General features: G+C 34.5%; 1 protein-coding gene and 2 pseudogenes across 1 annotated transcript; all 3 read left to right on the forward strand.

Annotated features, from left to right (window-relative positions):
• The first annotated feature begins 164 nt into the window (after window positions 1–164).
• LOC101503214 (uncharacterized) lies at window positions 165–1,116 on the forward strand. Its single transcript, XM_027334264.2, has 3 exons — window positions 165–467; window positions 597–758; window positions 844–1,116. Exons 1-3 carry the CDS (start codon window positions 165–167, stop codon window positions 1,114–1,116), a joined length of 738 nt encoding a protein of 245 aa, XP_027190065.2.
• Window positions 1,117–1,818: 702 nt separating this feature from the next.
• LOC101503533 (G-type lectin S-receptor-like serine/threonine-protein kinase LECRK4) lies at window positions 1,819–3,345 on the forward strand (annotated as a pseudogene).
• A 216-nt stretch (window positions 3,346–3,561) lies between these two features.
• Window positions 3,562–11,975, forward strand: LOC101503865 (G-type lectin S-receptor-like serine/threonine-protein kinase LECRK1; annotated as a pseudogene).
• The last annotated feature ends 11,164 nt before the right edge of the window (window positions 11,976–23,139 follow it).

A 23,139-nucleotide genomic window follows, 5' to 3' on the forward strand; every position in this document is an offset into this window, starting at 1 on the left:
AAATTGAGAAGATAAGTTTGCAATATTTTGTTTAAAATAACATGAAATTGACAAATTATTCTTTGTTTAAAATTGTTTTAGATAAGTGAAAAATGTTTTTTTAGATAAAAAAAGTGTTTAGGTGATTAATATTCATTTTCTATTGTTAGATATATAAATAAATTATGATATGGTTTAAGGAATTTGAGTTACAAGATTCAAGTGTGTCTCTTCTTGTTTCTCTAGGTTGCTGTTTTGCTTTTGCCATTTGTGGTGTATTAGAGACATTACACCACAAAGAAAATGGTGGACGTCGGATTATCTTGTCCCCTCAAGATATTTATAATCATCTGATCAAAACTAAAAAAGAAAACAAAAGTGGATGCTCTCTGTTTACCACAGTGAATTGGGTTAGAGATAATGGATGTGTGTTAGAGGAAACTTGTCCATACAAAGGAACATTTAAGCCCGCTAGTCTTGAGCGCAAGGTACACTTTTTTTCTCGTATTATAACCTTTATTATTATACACATTATTTTTATTTTGTTTTTCTCGATTTTTTAACCTTTGTTTTTATACACTTTATTCTTATTTTGTTTTTCTACGCGATATATTTAGCCGTATCTAAGGATAACCGCCAGCCGATTCATAAATCTTACTCAAGAAGTATCGTTCAGTGAGAAAGACAAAGTGCTGCACAAAGAACTACAACTAGCGATTAGGAATGGCCCTGTGGCAGCACAAATGCTGTGGATAAAGGAGATGAGTCGTTTGAAGGGGGTAGGTGTAGTTTTTAAATTAATTTACTAGTATCTGTTTCTCAATTGTCTGAACATGACTTAATATAATTTTACTGTAATCGTAGGATGGCGTATATTCTGGTCCGAAAGATGCAACCGCTTTTGGTACTCCTACTGATCAACTAAGACACAGTGTTATAATAGTAGGATACGGACAAGAACGAAAGAATAATCAAGTGAAGAACTATTGGTTGATAAGGAATTCTCACGGAAAAACATGGGGTGACAAAGGTTATGGAAAAATTGACACAGCACCGTGTCATGGAAGACTCTTGGTCGAGTGCGCTTGTATCATTTTGGGCGTAACATATGAGAAACCAAATGGTGAACCGTATTGAACGCCATTGTTAGTCTAGTATACCACTTCATATCAAGTTTAGAAAATTGAATTGGTCTATTTTAACTTCTTAACTGCTATTATTGTTCCATTATGCACTATTGTTTAGCATTCTTTGTTGTTGCTTTGGTGTCTTGAAGCACAACAAGATTTTATCCATTAGTGTCAATTATTAGGTGATCTGTGACTTTAATTTGTTGCTCTTTAGGGTGTTAATAGATTTTATGTTACTCAATTTGAACTGCTTTCTGATTAATAGATTTTATGTTACTGAATTTGAACTTGCTCTATGTTCAATTGCGCTCTTATAATGCAATTGCATTCTCCGGTCCAATTGCTGTTTTTGTTTATGTATTCCTTATTTATCCACGGATCAGTGTGGTTGGTATGGAATCTATACGGTTCTTCCTTTATTTTCATTAAAAAAATATATGTTTTACTAGTGAGCTGTAAGAAACTTTTGTTCAAATAGGGAGTGTCAAGCTTTTCTTAAATTCATAGCTTTGGCAAAATATTTTATAAATATGCCCAATATATTTTATGCATCTGTATGAGCCCTTCCGCTAGATATATTATAATACTAGTGTATTGTATTAATCTGTAACATTGGTCACTAGTATTGCAACTTATTCAAATAGTTCCATATTTTTTTTAGTGTTTGAGTCAACATATGTGATGTCAAAATATTGTGGTAAATTAATCTATGCCGACTGGTCTAGAATATAGCGATTGCAAAGTGTATGAGCGTGACTGCAGCAGAGTATCTAGATCATCAGGTCCCTCAAATAGTCTATGTTTCCACGATGGCAATAAGCCTAGAAAGAAGTCCCCTAACAACACAACTTCAATCTACCGTGCAACACTTGACGTAGATGGAAACTTGAGATTGTATGAGCACCAATTTCACTTTGAGGGAAACAATACTACTGCTAGCTCACGCGTGGAAATGCTGTGGCAAGCACTTAACGATACATGTCAAGTGAAGGGGTTTTGTGGGTTGAACAGTTATTGCTCTTCCAACATGAGTGGTGATGCTGTCTGCAAATTTTATCCTGGTTTCGTCCCTTCCAAGACTAAAAGCAGTAATAATATGGACTGCGTACAAATGCATAGCAAAGATGATTGTGAAAGCAGTGAAGACCCGGCGATGTTGTATAATATTACTCACTTTGAGAATATGTCTTGGGGTGATATTCCATATTCTGTTATGCTCAGGATGAAGATGGAGACTTGTGAGAAGGATCATTTGGAGCTGTTTATAAAGGTACAATAGGCGACAATAACAGAACTATTGCTGTGAAGAGACTAGAGGAGAGAATTACCGATGAAGCGGAGAGGGAATTCCAAGCTGAAATTACTGCCATAGCTCGAACTCATCATAGGAATTTGGTTAAGCTTATTGGTTTTTGTATTGAAGGGTCCAAGAAGCTTCTTGTTTATGAATTTGTCAGCAAAGGATCTCTTGCAAATCTTCTCTTTGAAGGGGAAATGAGACTATCTTGGAAAGAGAGAATGAAACTTGCATTGGACGTGGCCAGAGGACTACTCTATCTACACGAAGAGTTTGAAGTCCAAATCATCCATTGCAATATAAATCCTCGAAATATACTTATGGATGAAGCAGGGACTGCAAAAATATCTGATTTTGGATTCGCAAGGCCATTCTAGGACTAAAAAAAGGGGATGATGGCACAAGCAGGTACTTAGCTCCTGAATGGCAGAAGGACGATGCATCAGTATCAGTAAAAGCTGATATTTATAGTTTTGGGGTGGTATTATTGGAGATTATCTGTCGTAGAAGAAGTATAGAAATGAATAATATATCCTCAGCTGATGAAATCCTTCCTTCCAGTTGGGTATATCAATGTTTTGCAGCAGGACAATTAAACAAGCTTATCACACGTGATGAAAAAGATGTGGATTGGAAGATATTGGAAAGAATGGTGAAGGTGGGGTTGTGGTGTGTGCAAGACCACCAATCTCTCCGTCCTGCAATAAAGAATATAATCTTAATGTTAGAAGGTTTGAAAGGTATTCCAGTTCCTCCCTCTCCAGCTGGCATGGTTGAATAGTCTTGCTGCTTGTGTGGTGCTAGCTTTTGTGCCTGTCACTCATGGAAGTCGTGTAATATAAATATTTGTTTAGTATTGGCTTGTGTGATTTATCATTTGTCCTATTTTAGTTTCAGTTTTATGTTGAATTTATTGTACAAGTTGTGTTGTGACGAACTATTTCCTCCGTATCAAAATATAAGTAAAATTTAGTCAAAGATAATTGATGCATTTAATCTTAATTTTTGACCAGATATATCAACCTTCTTTGACTTATTTTAGCTCATATTTTTAGACGTAGTATATCAAAAGCTAGCTTTTTTGTCTAAATAATTCAATAGGCCATATCCTTCAATTTAAACTATGCAACGCAGTGACATTAGGCATTATAAAACACCAACTTAGCTTCTCTTCTCTCTCATAAAATCAACATCCAGTAGGTATGGATGCTATTGCTGTTTATATCACTTTCCTATTGTTCATGTCCTTACCATCAGAAAATACTAGAGCTAGAGCTGAAACACAACCACCACTACCCAAGAAGATAGTACCTGGTACCTCACTTTCCCCTATCAGTGCTCACTCCTCTTCTTGGCTTTCCCATTCTGGCCTATTTGCTTTTGGATTTTATCCACAAGGCAATGGCTTTGTTGTTGGAATTTGGTTGGTTTGCAAGATGAACAATATAATAGTATGGACTGCAAACCGAGATGATCCTCCTGTAACCTCAACTGCAAAGCTACAATTTACCATGCACGGTAGGCTAATACTAACAGATCAAAAAGGACAAGAGAAGCTTGTTGTTAAGGCTAATGCAAGAGCTTCTTCTGGCTCCATGCTTGATTCTGGGAATTTTGTACTATACGGCAACGATAATTCCAGCATCATATGGCAGAGTTTCGATTACCCAACTGATACTAATCAATCTCTACCTTGTGGTGGCCAACTCTCCTCTAGTATATCAGAGACCAATCGGTCAACTGGAAGGTTTCAACTCAACATGCAGAATGATGGAAATCTTGTTCTGTATCCAGCATACATAGCTGCAACATCATGGGATGCTTACTGGGCCTCTGATACTAGTGCGGGTAATGAGGTCAAATATCATCTTTACCTCAACAAAACAGGTTCACTCCAGATTTTGAATAGCAGTAGTGTTTTTATTTCTAGCCCTATCGCCACTTTGATTGATGCTCTAGAAGACAATGACACTGGAGGAAACCAGACTATTTATCGTGCAACCCTTGATTTTGATGGATTTTTTCGGCTCTATGCTCATTATGTTAACAATGGCAGTGACAAAGTTATCAAAAGTTTTCCAGAGACCAACACGTGTGAAGTAAAAGGGTTTTGTGGCTTCAGCTACTGCACGTTCAACGATGACAAACTATTGTGCAGCTGTCTCCCTGGTTATAAACTTATAGATGAAAAAAACCAAGATACTAGTCTTGGCTGCAAAAGGAACTATTCGAAAGCTGAGTGTAAAGATGAAAAAGATGGTGAGGCCTTTTATAACATGGTACCAATGAACAATATTGTATGGGATGACCATCCTTATTTCGAAGATGAAGATACGTCATCGGAAGAACAATGCTCCTTTGCTTGTTTAGTTGATTGTAACTGTTGGGCTGCATTGTATGAAAAAGGAAGCTGCAAGAAACAAGGGCTGCCTTTGAGATATGCCAAACGAACACATGAAGGTGACGATTCTACCAAGGCGTTCTTCAAGGTGGGAAAAAACAGCTGGAAGGGGTATGAAAAACCTTTTCCCATTCCAATCAAGACTACAAGTAAGAAAGCAGTAGTGCATATTATTGTTGTTACATCTGTATTTAGTATCATTTTGTGTTCAGCGATTGTTATATCGAGCCATTACATCATACATGTACAAGATTCGGGTTTTAAAGTACAAAAGGCTAGCCGAAACATGGAGCTTGGGGGGCCTGAATGAAGATGTAGCTTTGAGAAGGTTTACATACAATGAGTTGAGATGAGCAACAAACCAGTTCAAGGAAGAGTTGGGTAAGGGATCTTTTGGAGCAGTATACAAAGGAACCTTAAACAAAGGTAAGACTAAGAGATTCATTGCAGTGAAGAGGCTAGAGAAGTTGGTGGAAGAAGGAGAAAGGGAGTTTCAAGCAGAAGTGAGGGCTATTGGAAAAACCCATCACAGGAACTTAGTTAGATTGCTAGGATTTTGTGCTGAGGGTTCTAAAAGGCTTCTGGTTTATGAATACATGAGCAATGGTTCACTTGGAAAGCTTCTGTTTGGTGATCAAAGACGTCGAATTGGGATGAGAGAGTAAGAATAGCACTGGACATTGCCAGAGGGATCTTGTATCTCCACGAAGAGTGTGAGGCACCGATCATTCATTGTGACATATGTGAATCAAGAAATAATATTAATTTGTAATTATATTTATCAGCTTTTCTAAAATAAGTTAGACAAATCGAGAATTGATTTGATCCCCTTAATTTGTAATTATTAGAGGAAAATGTTGTAACTATTATTTATATCGAGAAATATCAAAGCAAAAGGTATCAAACCCTAAATTGTGACATGGTATCAGCAGGTTCGATCAAACCTGTGAGTTCTTAGTTAATCTTGGCTTTATTCAGCGACATCCCACTGGGTCGCTCTTGAAAATTATTCCTTCCGTTCTTGGTACTTGCTTGTTTCGTGATTACGTTGCGAACTCTCAACCATAGCTGTTTGCGGTTCGATTCTTGGTTTCATCTTCGCGATTCCTGATTGTCTTTTACAATTTTTCGGTGTTGCAATTGTGCTTTTGGGTTGTTTCTCGCTACTGCTTGCTACTGCGTTTTTGGGTTTGTTGATTGCGTTTTTGGGTCATTCTCCCTGCTTGTTGATCGTGTTTGTGCTTGCTGCTGCTTCTTGCGTAATCGCGTTTGGTTGTCTCGTGTTGATTGTGGTAATTTTTTTGTTACGAACCTCTTGTTTAAGGACGCGTTTGCTTGCTTGAGTGATTTTATTCTTAATTTTTTTTTTCTGCACATTACTAAGAAAAAAACTTTGTGCATGTCAAAACTAATGACTTTTGAAAAAGACAACTTTTGTGTCCCTTTTACCGATAAGAATTACGCTGCTTGGGAATTTCAATTCAAAATGTACGTTAAAGGAAAGGGATTATGGAGTCACCTTGATGGGATTTCTAAGTCATCGACATAGAAGGCCGCCTTAAATGTGTGGGAAATCAAAGATGCTCAAATTATTTCTTGGATTCTCAATACTATTGATCCTTATATGATCAATAACTTGCACTCTTTTTCAACTGCTCAAGAAATGTGGAACTATATGAAGCGTATTTATAACCAAGACAATACGAACAAACGTTTTCAGTTGGAGCTAGATATAGCCAACTACAAACAAGGTAATTTGCCCATTCAAGAATATTATTATGAATTTTTGAATTTGTAGACATAATACTCTGCTATTCTATTTGCTGCAGTTCTCAAGACTTCTCTTGCAGATTATATTTATCAGTTTTCCTAAAATTAGTTAGACAAATCAGGATTTGATTTGATTCTCTTAATTTGTAATTATTAGATATAAATGTTGTAACGATTATTTATACTGAGAGATATCAAAGCAAAAAGGGCATCAAACCCTAAATTGTGACATGGTATCAGCAGGTTCGATCAAACCTGTGAGTTCTTAGTTAATCTTGGCTTTATTCAGCGACATCCCACTGGGTCGCTCTTGAAAATTATTCCTTCCGTTCTTGGTACTTGCTTGTTTCGTGATTACGTTGCGAACTCTCAACCATAGCTGTTTGCGGTTCGATTCTTGGTTTCATCTTCGCGATTCCTGATTGTCGATCACAATTTTTCGGTGTTGCGATTGTGCTTTTGGGTTGTTCTCACTGCTGCTCGTTACTGCGTTTCTGGGTCATTCTCGCTGTTGCTCGTTACTGCGTTTCTGGGTCATTCTTGCGGCTTGTTGATCGGTTTCTGCTCAGCTGTTGCTGCTTGCGTGATCGCGCTTGGTTGTCTCGTGGTAATTTTTTTGTTACGGACCTCTTGTTTAAGAACGCATTTGATTGATCCATTTGCTTGCTTCAGTTATTTTATTCTTAATTTTTTTTTCTGCACATCATTGAAAAAAAAAAAAACTGTGTTTGAAAAAGACAACTTTTGTGTATGTTTTACCGGTAAGAATTACGCTGCTTGGGAATTTCAATTCAAAATGTACGTTAAAGGAAAGGGATTATGGAGTCACCTTGATGGGATTTCTAAGGCACCGTCAGAAAAGACTGCCTTAGATGCGTGGGAAATCAAAGAAGCTCAAATTATTTCTTGGATTCTCAATATTATTGATCCTCATATGATCAATAACTTGCGCTCTTTTTCAACTGCTCAAGAAATGTGGAACTATTTGAAGCGTATCTATAACCAAGACAATACGGCCAAACGTTTTCAGTTGGAGTTAGAGATAGCCAACTACAAACAAGGTAATTTATCCATTCAAGAATATTATTCTGAATTTTTGGATCTGTGGACATAACACTCTGCTATTCTGTTTGCTACGGTTCTCAAGACTTCTCTTGCGGATGTTCAAGATGTCTATAACACTAGTAAGCGGGATCAGTTTCTCATGACACTTCGTCCAAAATTTGATGTTGTTAGAGGTGCTTTGCTGAACAGAAATCCCATTCCTTCTTTGGATACATGTGTTGGTGAACTTCTCAGAGAGGAACAATGTCTCCTTACTCAAGGAACCATGTCTAATGAGGTTGTCACTTCTGAACATGTAAAGGTCGTGATATGCGACAAGTCCAATGTTTCTCATGTAAACAGTTTGGACATGTCGCTTGTAGTTGCAATAAGAAGTTTTGTAATTATTGCAAGAAGCAAGGTCATATTATCTCTGATTGTCCCACACGTCCTCCACGACCAACACAACATTCTGTGCAGGCATTCCATGCCACTACGAGCTCTGCAGTTGGTCCTTCCAATTCTAGTGCCTCTAATGGTGGTGCTCTACAGCTTGAAATGATTCAACAATTGGTATTTTCTGCTCTTTCATCCTTGGGAAATCACGGTAAGTCTTCTAATGTTTCCAATCCATGGTTTCTTGATTCTGGTGCATCCAATCACATGACGGGTTCTTCTAAATACTTGCACAATTTACATTCTTATCATGGTAATCAAAAAATTCAAATTGCTGATGGTAATACTATTTCTATCACTAATGTTGGTGATATCAACTATGATTTTCGGGATGTGCTCGTATCACCTGAACTTGCTTCCAACTTATTGTCGGTTGGACAATTGGTGGACAACAATTGTAATGTTAATTTTTCTCGTGATGGTTGTCTTGTGTAGGAGCAGGTGTCGAGCAAGGTGATCGCAAAGGGGCCTAAAGTGGGAAGATTGTTTTCACTTCAATTTATTTCCAATCATTTATCTCTTGCTTGTAATAATGTTTTGAATTCTTATGAGGATTGGCATAGAAAATTAGGTCATCCAAACTCTGCTGTTTTGTCTCATTTAATTAAAACTAATTTGTTGGGAAATAAAAATGTTTTTCTAATGCCTCTATGTCATGTTTTGTTTGTAAATTGGCTAAAAGTAAAACACTTCCTTTTCCGTCTGGTGCTCATCGTGCTTCCACTTGTTTTGAGATGATTCATAGTGATGTATGGGGAATTCTCCTGTTACGTCTCATGCTCACAATAAATATTTTGTCACATTTATTGATGATTACAGTCGTTTTACTTGGATATATTTTCTTCGGTCTAAATCTGAAGTGTTTTCTATGTTTAAGAAATTTCTAACATATGTTGAAACTCAATTTCAAACAAGTGTTAAAAATTTTCGCTATGACTCTGGTGGTGAGTATATGTCTCATGACTTTCAGGAGTATCTTTAGCAAAAAGGTATCTTGTCTCAACGTTCCTGTCCAAATACCCCCCAACAAAATGGAATGACAGAACGTAAGAATCGTCATTTGCTTGATGTAACGCGCACCTTACTTCTTCAAGCTTCTGTACCATCTCGATATTGGGTGGAGGCTCTTTCCACAGCTGTCTTCCTGATCAATCGTCTTCCTTCTACGGTTATTGATCTTGACTCCCCTTTTGTTCGTCTTTTTAAAATTCATCCTGATTACAGTGATTTACATACTTTTGGATGTGTGTGTTTTGTTCACCTACCTCAATTTGAAAGACATAAGCTTGGAGCGCAGTCTGCTCAATGCGCATCTATGGGATATAGTCACTCTCATAAGGGTTTCTTGTGTTATGATGTTTCTAACCAGCGCTTTCGCATTTCTAAAAATGTGACATTTTTTTATAATCAATTTATGTTTCACTGTCTTTCTCCTGCCATGAATGATATTGATATTCTTCCCAACTTTTCTACTATGCATCAATTTATAGAAAATTTTAAACCAGGAAATGTGTATGTTAGAAAACACAAACAGGTTATAACCCCCCTTCTCGACATCGATCCGCCACCTAATCCTATAGCGGTTGCACCACGACGTTCTGGTAGAGCGTCTCGCGCACCAGATAGATACTCACCAGACATGTATGATTCCTCATATTCTTCTTTGTCTGCATCTCTCTCTAGCATATATATTCCTACTTGTTACTCACAAGCTATTAAAGATGTGCGCTGGGTAAAAGCAATGAATGAGGAACTTTAGGCTCTTCAAGAGAATTTCACATGGGATATTGTCTCTTGTCCTCCTCATATCAAACCCATAGGATGCAAATGGGTTTATTCTATTAAATTGAATTCTGATGGGTCCCTCAATCGGTACAAGGCTCAATTGGTTGCCTTAGGAAACAAACAGGAATATGGAATTGATTATGTAGAGACATTTGCACCGGTAGCAAAAATGACAATTGTTCGCACTGTACTCTCTATAGCTACTTCTCATGGGTGGACTCTTCATCAAATGGATGTGAAGAATGCATTTCTTCACGGTGATCTCACTGAAGGTATTTATATGACTCCTCCTCAAGGTCTATTTTTTTCATCTCATGGTGTGTGCAAGCTCAAACGCTCTTTATATGGTTTGAAACAAGCACCTAGAGCATGGTGTGAGAAATTTATTTCCACTCTACTTGGGTTCTCTTTCACTCAGAGTCAGTATGACTCCTCTTTATTTATTCATCGCACATCTACATGCATTGTTCTACTCCTCCTTTATGTTGATGATATGGTCATTACTGGATCTGATCCGACATCCATCCAAGAACTTAAACATCAATTGCAAACTGCATTTCATATGAAAGATCTTGGTAACTTGCAGTATTTCCTTGGCCTTGACGTTCATTCTACCTCCAAGGGTATATTTCTTCATCAACATAAGTATACGATAGACCTTGTTTCTATGGTGGGCCTCCAATCAGCTAATCCAGTAGATACTCCTCTTGAAGTTAATGTGAAATATCACAGAGATGTGGGTGATCTATTGACAAATTCTTTATTGTATCGGCAACTTGTGGGTAGTCTAAATTATTTGACAATTACCCGACCTGACATATCATTTGCTGTTCAGCAAGTAAGTCAGTTTATGCACTCTCCTCGCCACCTTCACTTGGCAGCAGTTCGACGCATAATTCGCTATTTGCTAGGTACCTCTCAATGAGGTCTCTTCTTTCCCATTGACACAATGCTAAAATTGAGTGCCTATAGTGACGCCGATTGGGCTGGGTGTCCTGACACTCGGTGATCGGTCACCGGTTGGTGCATGTTTCTTGGTTCTTCATTGATATCATAGAAAAGCAAGAAACAAACCAGAGTCTCTAAATCATCAACTGAATCAGAGTATCGTGCCATGTCTACTGCTTGTTCTGAGATCATTTGGCTTCGTGGTCTTTTGGTTGAATTTGGATTCCCTCAAACAGAGTCGACGCCTCTCTATGCTGACAATACGAGTGTTATTCAAATTGTTGCAAATCCTATTTTTCATGAACGCACCAAACATATTGAAGTAGATTGCCACTCTATTCGTGAGGCCTATGATAATCAGATTATCTCCATCGCTCACATCAATACTCAATTTCAAGTTGCAGTCATTCTTACCAAAGTTGTTCCTCGCCCGCAACATCAGTTTCTAGTTAGCAAATTGATGCTCCTTGACCAGCCATATCAATTTGAGGGGGGGATGCGAATCAGGAAATAATATTAATTTGTAATTATATTTATCAGCTTTCCTAAAATAAGTTAGAAAAATCGGGAATTGATTTGATCCCTTAATTTGTAATTATTAGAGGAAAATGTTGTAACTATTATTTATACTGAGAAATATCAAAGCAAAATGTATCAAACCCTAAATCGTGACAACATAAAGCCTCAAAATATTTTGATGGATGAGTTTTGGACTACTATGATATCTGATTTTGGGCTTGCAAAACTTCTAATGCCCGATCAAACCAGAACTTTCACGGTGATTAGAGGGACAAGAGGCTACATGGCGCCAGAATGGAACAAGAACACTCCAATATCACTGAAGGCAGATGTTTATAACTATGGAATAGTATTGTTGGAAACACTTTGTTGCAGAAGAAACCTTGATGTTAATGCGTTGGAACCAGAGGAGATTCTTCTCTCTGGTTGGGCTTATAGATGCTTTGTTGCAAGAGAGGTAAATAAGCTTGTTCCTTTGGAAGTTATTGATGAGAATGTCATGGAGAATATGGTTAAGGTGGCACTTTGGTGTATCCAAGATGAACCTCTTCTCCGGTCGACAATGAAAGGTGTAGTGTTGATGTTAGAAGGGATTACAGATATAACAATTCCTCCTTGTCCAGATTCAAATCGTGCATGAAAATAATGTTGCTGCAGTTCCTCAAGTGTTTTTCAGTTTGTTTATTTATGTCATGTTATGTATTGTTGGTTTTATTTCAATTATTAAGGTTGTCGCTATGTTGTGTACAATTAAAATAAGGTAGCAAGCCAAAAACTTGTGTAGTTATTCCTCTTTCTCTTGTCAATTCATGATACAAATTAGCAGTAGATTATATAGTATTTTGTTAAAATTTCAATTCGACTAAAACGTGAACAAAATTTCATTTGTTTCCTTCTTACCTCTATTGGCGTTTTCAATTTGTTTGAATGAAAAATTGAAAACTAAGCAAGAGGGAAGAATGAATTAAATTGAATTGAAAAATCTATTGTTTATTGATGTGAGTATGCTATTTATATATAGCCTCTATTACATTGTTTCAAACTAACTTCTTCTTAACTAACTAACTAACTAACTAACTAAGTGGTTAGTTAGTTAGTTGGTTACATACAATCAACTAACTTGAATTACATAAAACTGGATACGAAGATCGTTCTTCATTTTCCAATCACAAACCAAGATTGATCTTGGTTTCCAATAATACACAAAACCGGATACGAAGATCGTTCTTCGTTTTCCAGTCACAAACAAATTGATCTTGGTTTCCAACACTTTCCCTTAATTCAAGTTTCTAAGTGATTTTACACTTAACAATCTTCTCAGCTCTTCAAATCTACTTGTCCTCAAGGCCTTGGTCATTATATCAGCAATTTGAACTTCGGTTTGACAATAAATGAGCCTCAATTTGCTTCTTTCAACTTGATTTCTTAAGAAGTGAAACCTTGTCTCAATGTGTTTGCTTCTTCCATGAGACACAGGGTTCTTTGCCAGATTTATTGCTGAAATGTTGTCAATCAACAATGGAATTGACCTGCAAATTTTAATCTTCAACTCGATTATTAATGATTCCAACCATAATGTTTGGCATGTTGCATAGCTGCTAGCAATATACTCCGCTTCGCATGATGATAGTGTTATCACAGGCTGCTTCTTTGAGCTTCGTGCTATTGGTGATTTCATGAATTTGAACACATACCCTGAAGTGCTCTTTCTATCATTCTTGTCTCCACACCAATCTGAATCTGAGTATCCCACTAAGTCTTCATTTTTATTGTTCAAATCTGTTGCAAACATAATGCCATGCCCAATTGTGCCTTGGACATATCTCATGATCCTTTTCACTGCCATCCAATGAGTGTGCTTTGGTCTCTCCATGAATCTGCTTACCACTCCCAAACTATAGCAGATGTCAGGCCTTGTATTGCACATGTATCTTAGTGAACCAAAAGCTTGTTTGAATAAGGTTGAATCAGCTAACTCCTCTTCAATTTCAATTTCCAGCTTTGCATTGATCTCCATTGGAATGGTTGTAGGGTTGCAATCATCCATATTAAATCTTATAATTTCTCTAGCATACTTCTTTGGATGCATCATCAAACCTTCTTCTGTTTCAACAAACTCCATTCCTAGAAAATAGCTCAATTTGCCCAAGCCTGTAATTTCGAACTCATCCCTCATGATTCCGTTGAATTCTATAATTGCTTTGTTGCTGATGTCAGTCACCAATAAGTCATCAACATATAGGCATAACAAGATCATTGCAGGCTCTCTATTCAGTGTGGAATGCTTCACATAAACTCCATATTCCACTGTGCATTTGATAAATCCAATGCCAATTAGAAATGCATCAATTCTTTTGTTCCAAGCTCTTGGTGTTTGCTTCAAACCATATAGGGCTTTCCTCAATCTGAGTACTTTATCCTCCTTTCCCTTAATCACAAAACCTGGTGGTTGAGAGGCATACACCTCTTCTTTCAGACATCCATTCAGAAATGCAGATTTTACATCAAGCTGCCACATAAGCCAACCCCTAGCACATGCTAGTGCTATCACAAGCATGATTGTCTCAATTCTGGCCACTGGAGCAAACACTTCAGATTAGTATATGCCTTCTCTTTGCAAGAATCCTTTGGCAACCAATCTAGCTTTATACTTAGCAATTGTTCCATTTGAATTTAACTTCAATTTGTAGACCCACTTTACTCCAATATGCTTCTGTTTTGGAGGCAAATCTGTCAAGTACCATGTTTGATTCTTCTCAATTGCATTGATTTCTTCCACCATTGCTTTCTTCCAGGGTCATTTCTTTAATGCATCTTCAATATTTAAAGGTTTTGCATCAGCAAATAGGGCAAAATGCACTAAATCTCCACTGTTGCCAACTTCACTATCATTGTACACTTCAAATTCTTGTAAATGAGTTGGTGGCTTTCTTGCTCTTTGAGATTTGTTTGGTTCAGTTCCCTCTTCATCTCTATTTCCACTAATATGCTGCTCATTCTGTATTTGCAAAGGAACTTGTGAAGGTTGGTTTGTGCTGCTAGTTGCTTGCTCCCAGTCCAAGTGTTGGCTGCTGTTAATTTGCTTTTGTTTCTAGTTCTAGCTCTCATGTTCAACAATCTTGACATCCCTACTGATCACCACCTTGCCTTTGCTGGAATCATACAGTTTGTAGGCACCTGTTGGATGATATCTTATCAGGATCATTGCTTCACTTTTGTCTTGAAACTTCCTTCTCTTCTGGTCTGGTACATGTTTGAAACATAGAGCACCAAATATTCTTAAATGCCCCACTGCTGGTTTTCTTCCACTCCAGATCTCTTCTGGTACTTTCTCCTTTTTCTTTGTTGGACATTTATTCAGAATATAGAAAGCAGTTGATGCAGCTTCTCCCCATAACTTAAGTGGCAGTCCCTTCTCTTTTATCATGCTTCTAGTCATGTCTAGAATGGTTCTATTTCTCCTTTCAGCTAGGCCATTATGTTGAGGCGTGTAGGGAGCTATTACCTCATGTTCAATTCCACTATTGATACAAAAATCCTTGAATTCATGTGAAGTATATTCTCCTCCTCCGTCTGTTCTTAACACCTTGATGGATTCTCCACTTTGTTTCTCCATTTTAATTTTGAAATTTTTGAATGTTTCCAATGCTTCATCTTTGGTTTTAATCAAATAGATCCACAACATTCTACTAAATTCATCAACAAAAGTTATGAAGTACTTATTACCTCCTAATGATGGCACTTCAAATGGTCCACATATGTCACTATGAATCACTCCAAGAACATTATCCGCTCTTGCTCGCACTTGTGATTGGAAGGAATTTCTTGGTCGTTTTTCTGCCATACATACTTCACACACCTTCTCAGGGACATCAACCATATGAATTCCTTTCACCATCTTCTTAACTCCTAGTTGCTGTAAGCTTCTGAAGTTAAGATGGCCAAATCTTTAATGCCACAACCAACTTTCATCAATTGAACTTGTTGCGTTCAAACATTGGATATCAGCAGCTTGTATGTTGATGATAAATGTTTTGTTCTTTGAAAGAGGAGCCTTGAGTATCATCATCTTCTGCCCATCATACATTTCTAAGGCATCATTCTTCATGATCACTTGAAAACCCTTTTGAATTAGCTGCCCAATGCTCAGCAAATTGCTCTTCATTCCTGGCACATATAGTACATTATCTATCATTACTGTCTTCTCATTTCTTCTTTTAATCACCATGTTGCCAACTCCCTCAACTTCCAAGGTTCTATCATCAGCAAACCTTATTTTACTCCTTATTGATTTATCAATATCTACCAGCCATTCTTTATGACTTGTCATGTGATTGGAACAACCAGTATCAAGGAACCATACCTATGATGGAGAAAGTTCTTCGTTTGTGGTGGCCATTAACAAGACTGTTTCTGAAAACGAAGATCGTTCTTCGTCTGTGGCTGAAAACGAAGATCGTTCTTCGTTTGTGGCTGAAAACGAAGATCGTTCTTCGTTTCTGGTATCCAACAACAAGACTGGATCTGAGTCTGATGAAGAACATTCTTAAGCAGCACATGCTTCATCTTCTCATTTATTCTTCCGTTTCCCTCATTTTCCAGCTCAACATTCATCTGCAAAATGTTCAAACTTCTCACAGTTGTAACATTGCACCTTCTTCTTGTCAAAGTTTCTTGAATTTCCTTTTGATTTACCACTTGAATTTCCTCCTTTTGATGAAGATTCAGACTTATCTTCAGGTTTCTTGAATTTGTTCTTCCTCCATTTCTTTTTCTGGTCTCCCCTCTTGTTGGCATATGCTACCAATGCCTGATTTCCAGAATTTCCCCCACTCCTTTCATCCCTGCAACTCTTCAAGACTCAATGCGGAAATGTCTTTAGATTCTTCAATTGTGCACATAACATAGTCGAACCTGGGATGCAATGATCTCAAGATCTTTTCACACAATTTCTGTTCAGACAACTTCTCTCCATAACTAGCCATCTGATTTGTGATGCTCCTCAATCTTGAAATCAAATCTGAAACCTTCTCTTGTTCCTCCATCTGCAACACTTCAAATTGTTTCCGTAAGATCTGCAATTTAACTTTCTTGACCTTGGTTCCTCCAGAATAACACTTCTCCAAAATGTCTCATGCTTCTTTTGCACTTTTTGCATCAAAATTTTTGTCAAAGTTGGTCGTGTCAAGGCATTGATGAAGAATAAAGATAGCCTTGCAATCTTTCTTCTTGTTTTCTTTGAATCTTGATCTATGTACCTCTATTGGATTGGCTCCCAGATCTTCAAATCATTTCTCTATGATTTCCAACACTTCTTGGAATCCAAACAATGCTCGAATCTGCACTCTCCATCTATCCCAATCTTTTCCATTAAAATGTGGCATGTGGGCTGGAAAATTTCCCTTGTTTGCACTTGAACCCATCCTCACTACACTCGTGTTTGATCCTCACACTTCACTCGTGTTTTCACTCTTTGGGATCGAAACGTTGCTCTGATACCACTTGTTTGCGTTTTCAATTTGTTTGAATGAAAAACTGAAAACTAAGCAAGAGGGAAGAATGAATTGAATTGAATTGAAAAATCTATTGTTTATTGATGTGAGTATGCTATTTATACATAGCCTATATTACATTGTTTCTGACTAACTTCTTCTTAACTAACTAACTAACTAAGTGGTTAGTTAGTTGGTTATATACAATCAACTAACTTGAACTACACAAAACTGGATACGAAGATTGTTCTTCGTTTTTCAGTCACAAACCAAGATTGATCTTGGTTTCCAACAATACACAAAACTGGATACGAAGATCGTTCTTCATTTTCCAGTCACAAACCAAGATTGATCTTGGTTTCCAACAACCTCTCCAAAACTTTTTTGTTTATCTATACCAGTATTTTTTTTGCAAGCACGTGGTCTCCATTATTTACTTTCCAAAAAATCCTTCTAGAGTTATAATAGGAATAGAAAATTCAACCCGATCATTTCTAAGAACATCTTTTTTTCCAAATATCTATGTCTTAATAAGAAGATCCATGAGCCTCTTTTGTCTTCAAGTATTGCATTTTCATTATTAAACTAGATTATGGTCTATGCGTTGCATGGATATTAATTAATTAATTTTTTTAAATTTTATAAGTAATATTTTATGTATTATAAATATAGTTATTTTATAATATTATTTTTTTGATTTGTAATAATTGAGTATGATTAGGAAAATTAAAATAAAGGAAAATCATGTTTATCACAACTATTTAATTTAATTTTTAAAATATTTTGTAAAATTTGCATCATAACTTATTATATAAGATGATTGTTTGTCTCCTTGTACTTTGATTGTCCATTTATTTTTCAACATATAATGGTACTTGTATTTATTTGATGAAATAAAATATAAAATACAAACCCAAAAATAATGTGTAAAAAGTTAAAAATATGATTGACTATTTAATATTTTTTATTTTGTTAATGTTGAATTATATTGTAGCGTAGTTTAAATTTATTTGTTTTATTAGTATGATATTCTAACTGCGAGCATGAGAAGTTGTTGTAAACAAATTTTTTTATTGAGTATATTTCATCAATAGTTTGAAATTTATTTTATTAAACATTTACATATACTTTAAATATAATTTTAGGTATTTAAAAGTTTTAACTAATTGTTTGTGCAATTGAATTGTAGTTATGTTGATATGTACCAAAAATAAATTCTATTGAAAAATAACTTAATTTTATGCAATACTTAATTTTTCATTTATTTTCTAACATTCAAATTATCATTATAATAAGAAAAATTAAAATAAAAAATAGCATTCAATTACAAATATATAATTTAATTGATGAAAGTTTAGCGTTAACATATTTTTTCAGAATACATGTATAGTAAACTTTTGTTCATTATCTTTTTTAATATATTCATATAATATAATTTTAAATAAATTTGTGTATTTTAATAACTGGAAACAAATTTTTTAATAATTTTTAATATATTCATATTTTATGATTATTTTTAATAAATTTATGTATTTTCTGTCAAATAGATATATATTTTTATATTATAAAATGATAATATTAATAATATTATTTAATTATTTAATTTATTTATTCACAAAATTCATTTGATATTTTTGTTAATTTATTTATTCACAAAATCCATGTCTTTGAATGTATATAAATTTTCATTATATATACATTAATTTAGTTTCAATGTACTTAAATGTGTTGAGAAATAAATTGAAAGTAATTGATTGGCATAAATTGAAATTAAATGGATTGATAACATAAAATATTATAAATGCATTATAATGTTACTCATATAATTGATTCACATAATTAAAAGTAATTATAAATGCATTATAATGTTATAAAAAAATTATAAAAAATGCATAATAAGGTGAGAACAAAATAGGGTTTGTTTTATGTATTAAATTTGATAATAACGTAGATAGGATTTCAGGATTTCGAAGAGTTACTATGAAAGTTCTGGAAGGACGTTGTCACTTTCTTTTACCTGATTTATACCAATTTATTTTCGTTACCATGTTGAGATAATACAAATAATTTGATAAAGAACATTTATGACAATATTTATGAGCGATTTGGTGGTTTTTTTCCATTAAATTTAATGAGTAATTGAATTTTCAACGTATAAAATCATTATTGAATTTTCAACGAATGAAATCATTGGATTTTCGGAGAGTTACCGCAAAGACATCGAAAAAGATTATTTCGAATCGAGACTCGACGAAACGGTTGCCACTTTCTTTGGATGGAGCTGGTCTTAACTGATTTATACCGATTTATTACTGCTATTATATTGAGATAATTACCATACTGCGAAGGGACGTAATTGTGTATGAAGGTGAAAGGATGATTGGTAACGTAAAATATTATTCATATAATTGATTGACATAAATTGAAAGTAATAAGAAATGCATAATAATGTTATAAAAAAATTATTAAAAAAAATGCATAATAGGATGACAACAAAATGGATTTGGAGGTTTGTTTTATGTATACAATTTGATAATAATCTAGGTAAGATTTCACGATTTCGAAGAAGATGATTTCGAATTATGAATTGGCAAGACCGTCGAGGATGACAAAGTAGAAACAAATAGCGGTTCTACGGTTCCAAATATCTTTCATGACCTTCTTTCCATCAAATTCTTGTTATAATTGAAACAACAAATTAAGGAAATCAAAATTTATCAGTGAATGAATAGTTGGCAGGTTTCAAAAAGATCAAGAATGCAACCAACTTGAGTCCACTCATGCACCCCTATATAAGAAAATGTTAAATCAGCAAAATAAAATAAAATAAAATAATGTATCAATATATAAAAAATAATAAATCTACATACAAAACCAGTTTCTAAACTTTCTTCTGATTTTTTCCCTTTATTCATCATCCATAATAAAACATGAATCTTCTGATTTTTTCCTTTATTCATCATCCATAATAAAACATGAAAAATTCATAGTAAACTCAACTGAAAAACTACACCAATTTATGAACTTGATTTTATCTTGGATTCATAATTATCCTTCTCACCTTCTTAGTATCAACAATCATCGGTCCTAAATCCATCTTTCAATTACGAATCGGCAATTTCTAAGAGCTACCGCAGAGCTCACTTTCTTAGTATCAACAATCATTGATCCTAACAATATCCTTCAATTGAGATTATTCAAAAGAGTTAGGAATCGGGATTTTCATTTGTATAGATTTTTATAGACCCGAGGCAATGTTTATATGTTTCATTGTGTGATTTTGCATGCTCTCCTCCCAAAATGCATAGAGACTTTCAAGGCAGATCCGAGTTGGTCCGGGGAGATGGGGGGAGGATTGGGAGCAGAAGCATTAAAAAAATTAGAATATAGAAAAAGAAATTGTGGATGGAAGACAAAAAAAAAAAATAGGAATTAAAGAGATTAAAGAAATTATCGAAGGAAGAGGAGAAGCAGAAGCAAGGATTAAAGAGATTAAAGAGCAAACTCTCAAGACGTATACATTAGTTTTTTGGCTGATGTGGAAAATATTTGCATATGTGGAGGAAATATGATGAAGTGGCAGCGGAGTCTATTTTAAATATATATACTAGATTTGATTATGTTAAAAAAATCAGTTAAGCCAAACAAATGGTGAAATAGTTCTATGCAAATTGATTAACTCAAAATCAAGTAACGAAATACAAGCAATAAACAGTGCAACCACAAACCCTTGACAACAAAAAGAGATTTAAGACAAAGCTTATTAAAGTGAATGACCAATGTTTAAAGTATTAGACTAAGGAAATTGAATAAGCATCAAATGTATTGATAAAAAAAATATTACCTTAGTTTTTCTTATTAAAAAAAGGAAGATATTCATTCATTTAAATTGATAAATTACATCGATACAAAATAAATTCAAAATCATTAAAATACAAAATGGCGAATCTTCGAATAAACTTACATCTTCCAAGTTAATAGCCCAAAACGACAGTATGTCTATAAATATGACAAAATTTAATGTTCGGAATATTTATGCCTCTAAATCTGTAACACTAACATCAAAGTCATTCATTGATATATGTACAAAGTTACCCTACCCCTATAAATCAAACGAACACCGCATCAAAACAAACGAAAACAAAGATGTCGTAAGTAGACGACAATATAATCAAAGGAAATAAAAACCAAAGAAAAACTAATTTGCAAACCATAAACAAAACAAATATAAATAAAAACCAAAGAAAAACTAATTTACAAACCATAAACAAAACAAATATATGTCGCTAATGAATAAAATAAAAATATTTTATTTAAAATTTAGAGATACATACAACAAATAAGTAATTGAAATATATAGTTGAAAACAATTGTATTAATAAACAAAACTTATATAAATATGCAGAAAATAATAATAATATTTTCATAGTTTTACTTATATCTTAATAATATTTTATAATTCTTTTCAAAACATTATTTTAGCAGTAGTTTTAAAAAACATTTTAACTCTATGTTCCCCAGCTTAATAAAATAATCACAGCTGCATGACCTTTTACTAATGGTTCTTGAAAACAATCACTAAAATGATCCCTAAAAATTGCCATCTACTTTCATTTTATTTGGGCAAAATAGTTTGTTAAGTATGCTAGGTGAATTCACTCGCTTATTAAAAGTAAAAAATAAAAATAAAAAAAATAAGTGTTTTATTGAGCGTGACCCATTTAAAGGAAAAATAAAAGGATTTGAAATCTTTATATTTTGTAAAGAGAAATAAAAAGTTTGGTTTCGATGGTGGTAACATGTGTGTAGTAAATTTCTCTGTTTGATCTACAAATTTAGTACATTATTCGTACCACTAAGTTTATTATTTTAATATACAGTCTGAGTAGTTTTACCTTTTTCGAGAGTTACTTTGACATACCCACTTTAGTGGAAGGTTACAAGGCTGTTATTGTTGATTGATGTTCTATTGTTATTAGGAAGACTCTGGTTTATCCATTACTTTTTATAGTGTAAGTTTTTATTGGACTAAGTCCGAGGTTTTTATTCTCTAAAGTTGAGGGAAGTTTTCCACGTTAAAAATTGTATTTGTCTCATATTTTATTTTATGACAATTATTTTTGTTCTATGGAATTCTATTTTCTATTTGACCATTTATCTGCACAGGTAAAGGAAAAATATTCCGCATTATTGAGATAATTGTTTCTGTTTTTTCCCAACAAAGTGGTATCTAGAACTCGATTGATTTGATTTGTGCATTTAAATGGAGGAGAAAAATAAAGGTTCGAATATGATTAAACTCAACTCTTCTAATTACACACTTTGGAAGACTCTCATGGAAGACATGTTATATAGTAAAAAAATTTATGATCCCATTGAGGGTGAAACAGCTAAACCCACAAATAAATCTGACGCTGACTGGAAGAAGATGAATAGAAAGGCAATAACGTTGATCAGACAATGGTTGGATCTGAGTGCATATTCACATGTTGAAACTGAAATAAATGCTAACAAGATATATGAAAAATTAAAAGAGTTGTATGAATGAAATAGTGTGCAAAATAAAGCATTCTTGATTCAGAAGCTGGTTAATATGAAATACAAAGATGAGGATTCAATGACAGAGCATATGAGTATTTTTTTCATAATACAGTGAATCAGTTGAAAACCGCATAAATTAATTAGATGATGAGTTGCAAGTGTTGTTATTGTTGAGTTCATTGCCTGATAATTGGGAAGTTCTTGTTGTGACGTTGACCAATTCAGCTCCAAATGGAAAGTTGAAAATATCATCAGTTAAAGAGATCATGTTGAATGAAGAAGCTAGAAGAAGGAACGTGGTTTGATTGATTCTTCCTCAAATTTAGAAGCACTACATACAAAGTCACAAAGGAGAAGTCAATCTAGAAACTTTCATAGATGCGACAACTCTAAAAGTCGTAGCAAGTCGAGAACTAGAAAAGAAGTGATATGTTATCATTGTAGCAAAGCGGGTCAGTTAAAAATGAAATTGCATGTTCCTTAAGAGAGATCAATCAAGGGAAAGAAATGAAGACAAAGAGAAGAAAAATGATAAACATACAACAATAGTTGCATTTATTAATAATGTCTACATTGTTTGTGATGATAATTCCATAATATCATGATTCAACTTGGATTATTGATTTGGGTGCCTCATATCATGATACTCCTAGGCGTGATTTCTTCTCATCTTACAATGCTGGTGATTTTGACATGGTAAAAATGGGAAATGAAAGAGTATGTAAAATTATCGGTATGAGAGATATTTGGGTTGAAATTAGGATTGGTTGCAAGCTT

Source organism: Cicer arietinum, chromosome 5 (genome assembly GCF_000331145.2).
Source record: "Cicer arietinum cultivar CDC Frontier isolate Library 1 chromosome 5, Cicar.CDCFrontier_v2.0, whole genome shotgun sequence".
Lineage (NCBI taxonomy): Eukaryota > Viridiplantae > Streptophyta > Magnoliopsida > Fabales > Fabaceae > Cicer > Cicer arietinum.

What these genes read in the sequence shown, in the direction of transcription:
- LOC101503214 (XM_027334264.2), top strand. Translation starts at nt 165, where the DNA reads ATGATATGGTTTAAGGAATTTGAGTTACAAGATTCAAGTGTGTCTCTT. An exon ending in CCGCTAGTCTTGAGCGCAAG is followed by an intron (nt 468 to 596) that starts GTACACTTTTTT and finishes CGATATATTTAG; the next exon opens with CCGTATCTAAGGATAACCGC. An exon ending in AGATGAGTCGTTTGAAGGGG is followed by an intron (nt 759 to 843) that starts GTAGGTGTAGTT and finishes CTGTAATCGTAG; the next exon opens with GATGGCGTATATTCTGGTCC.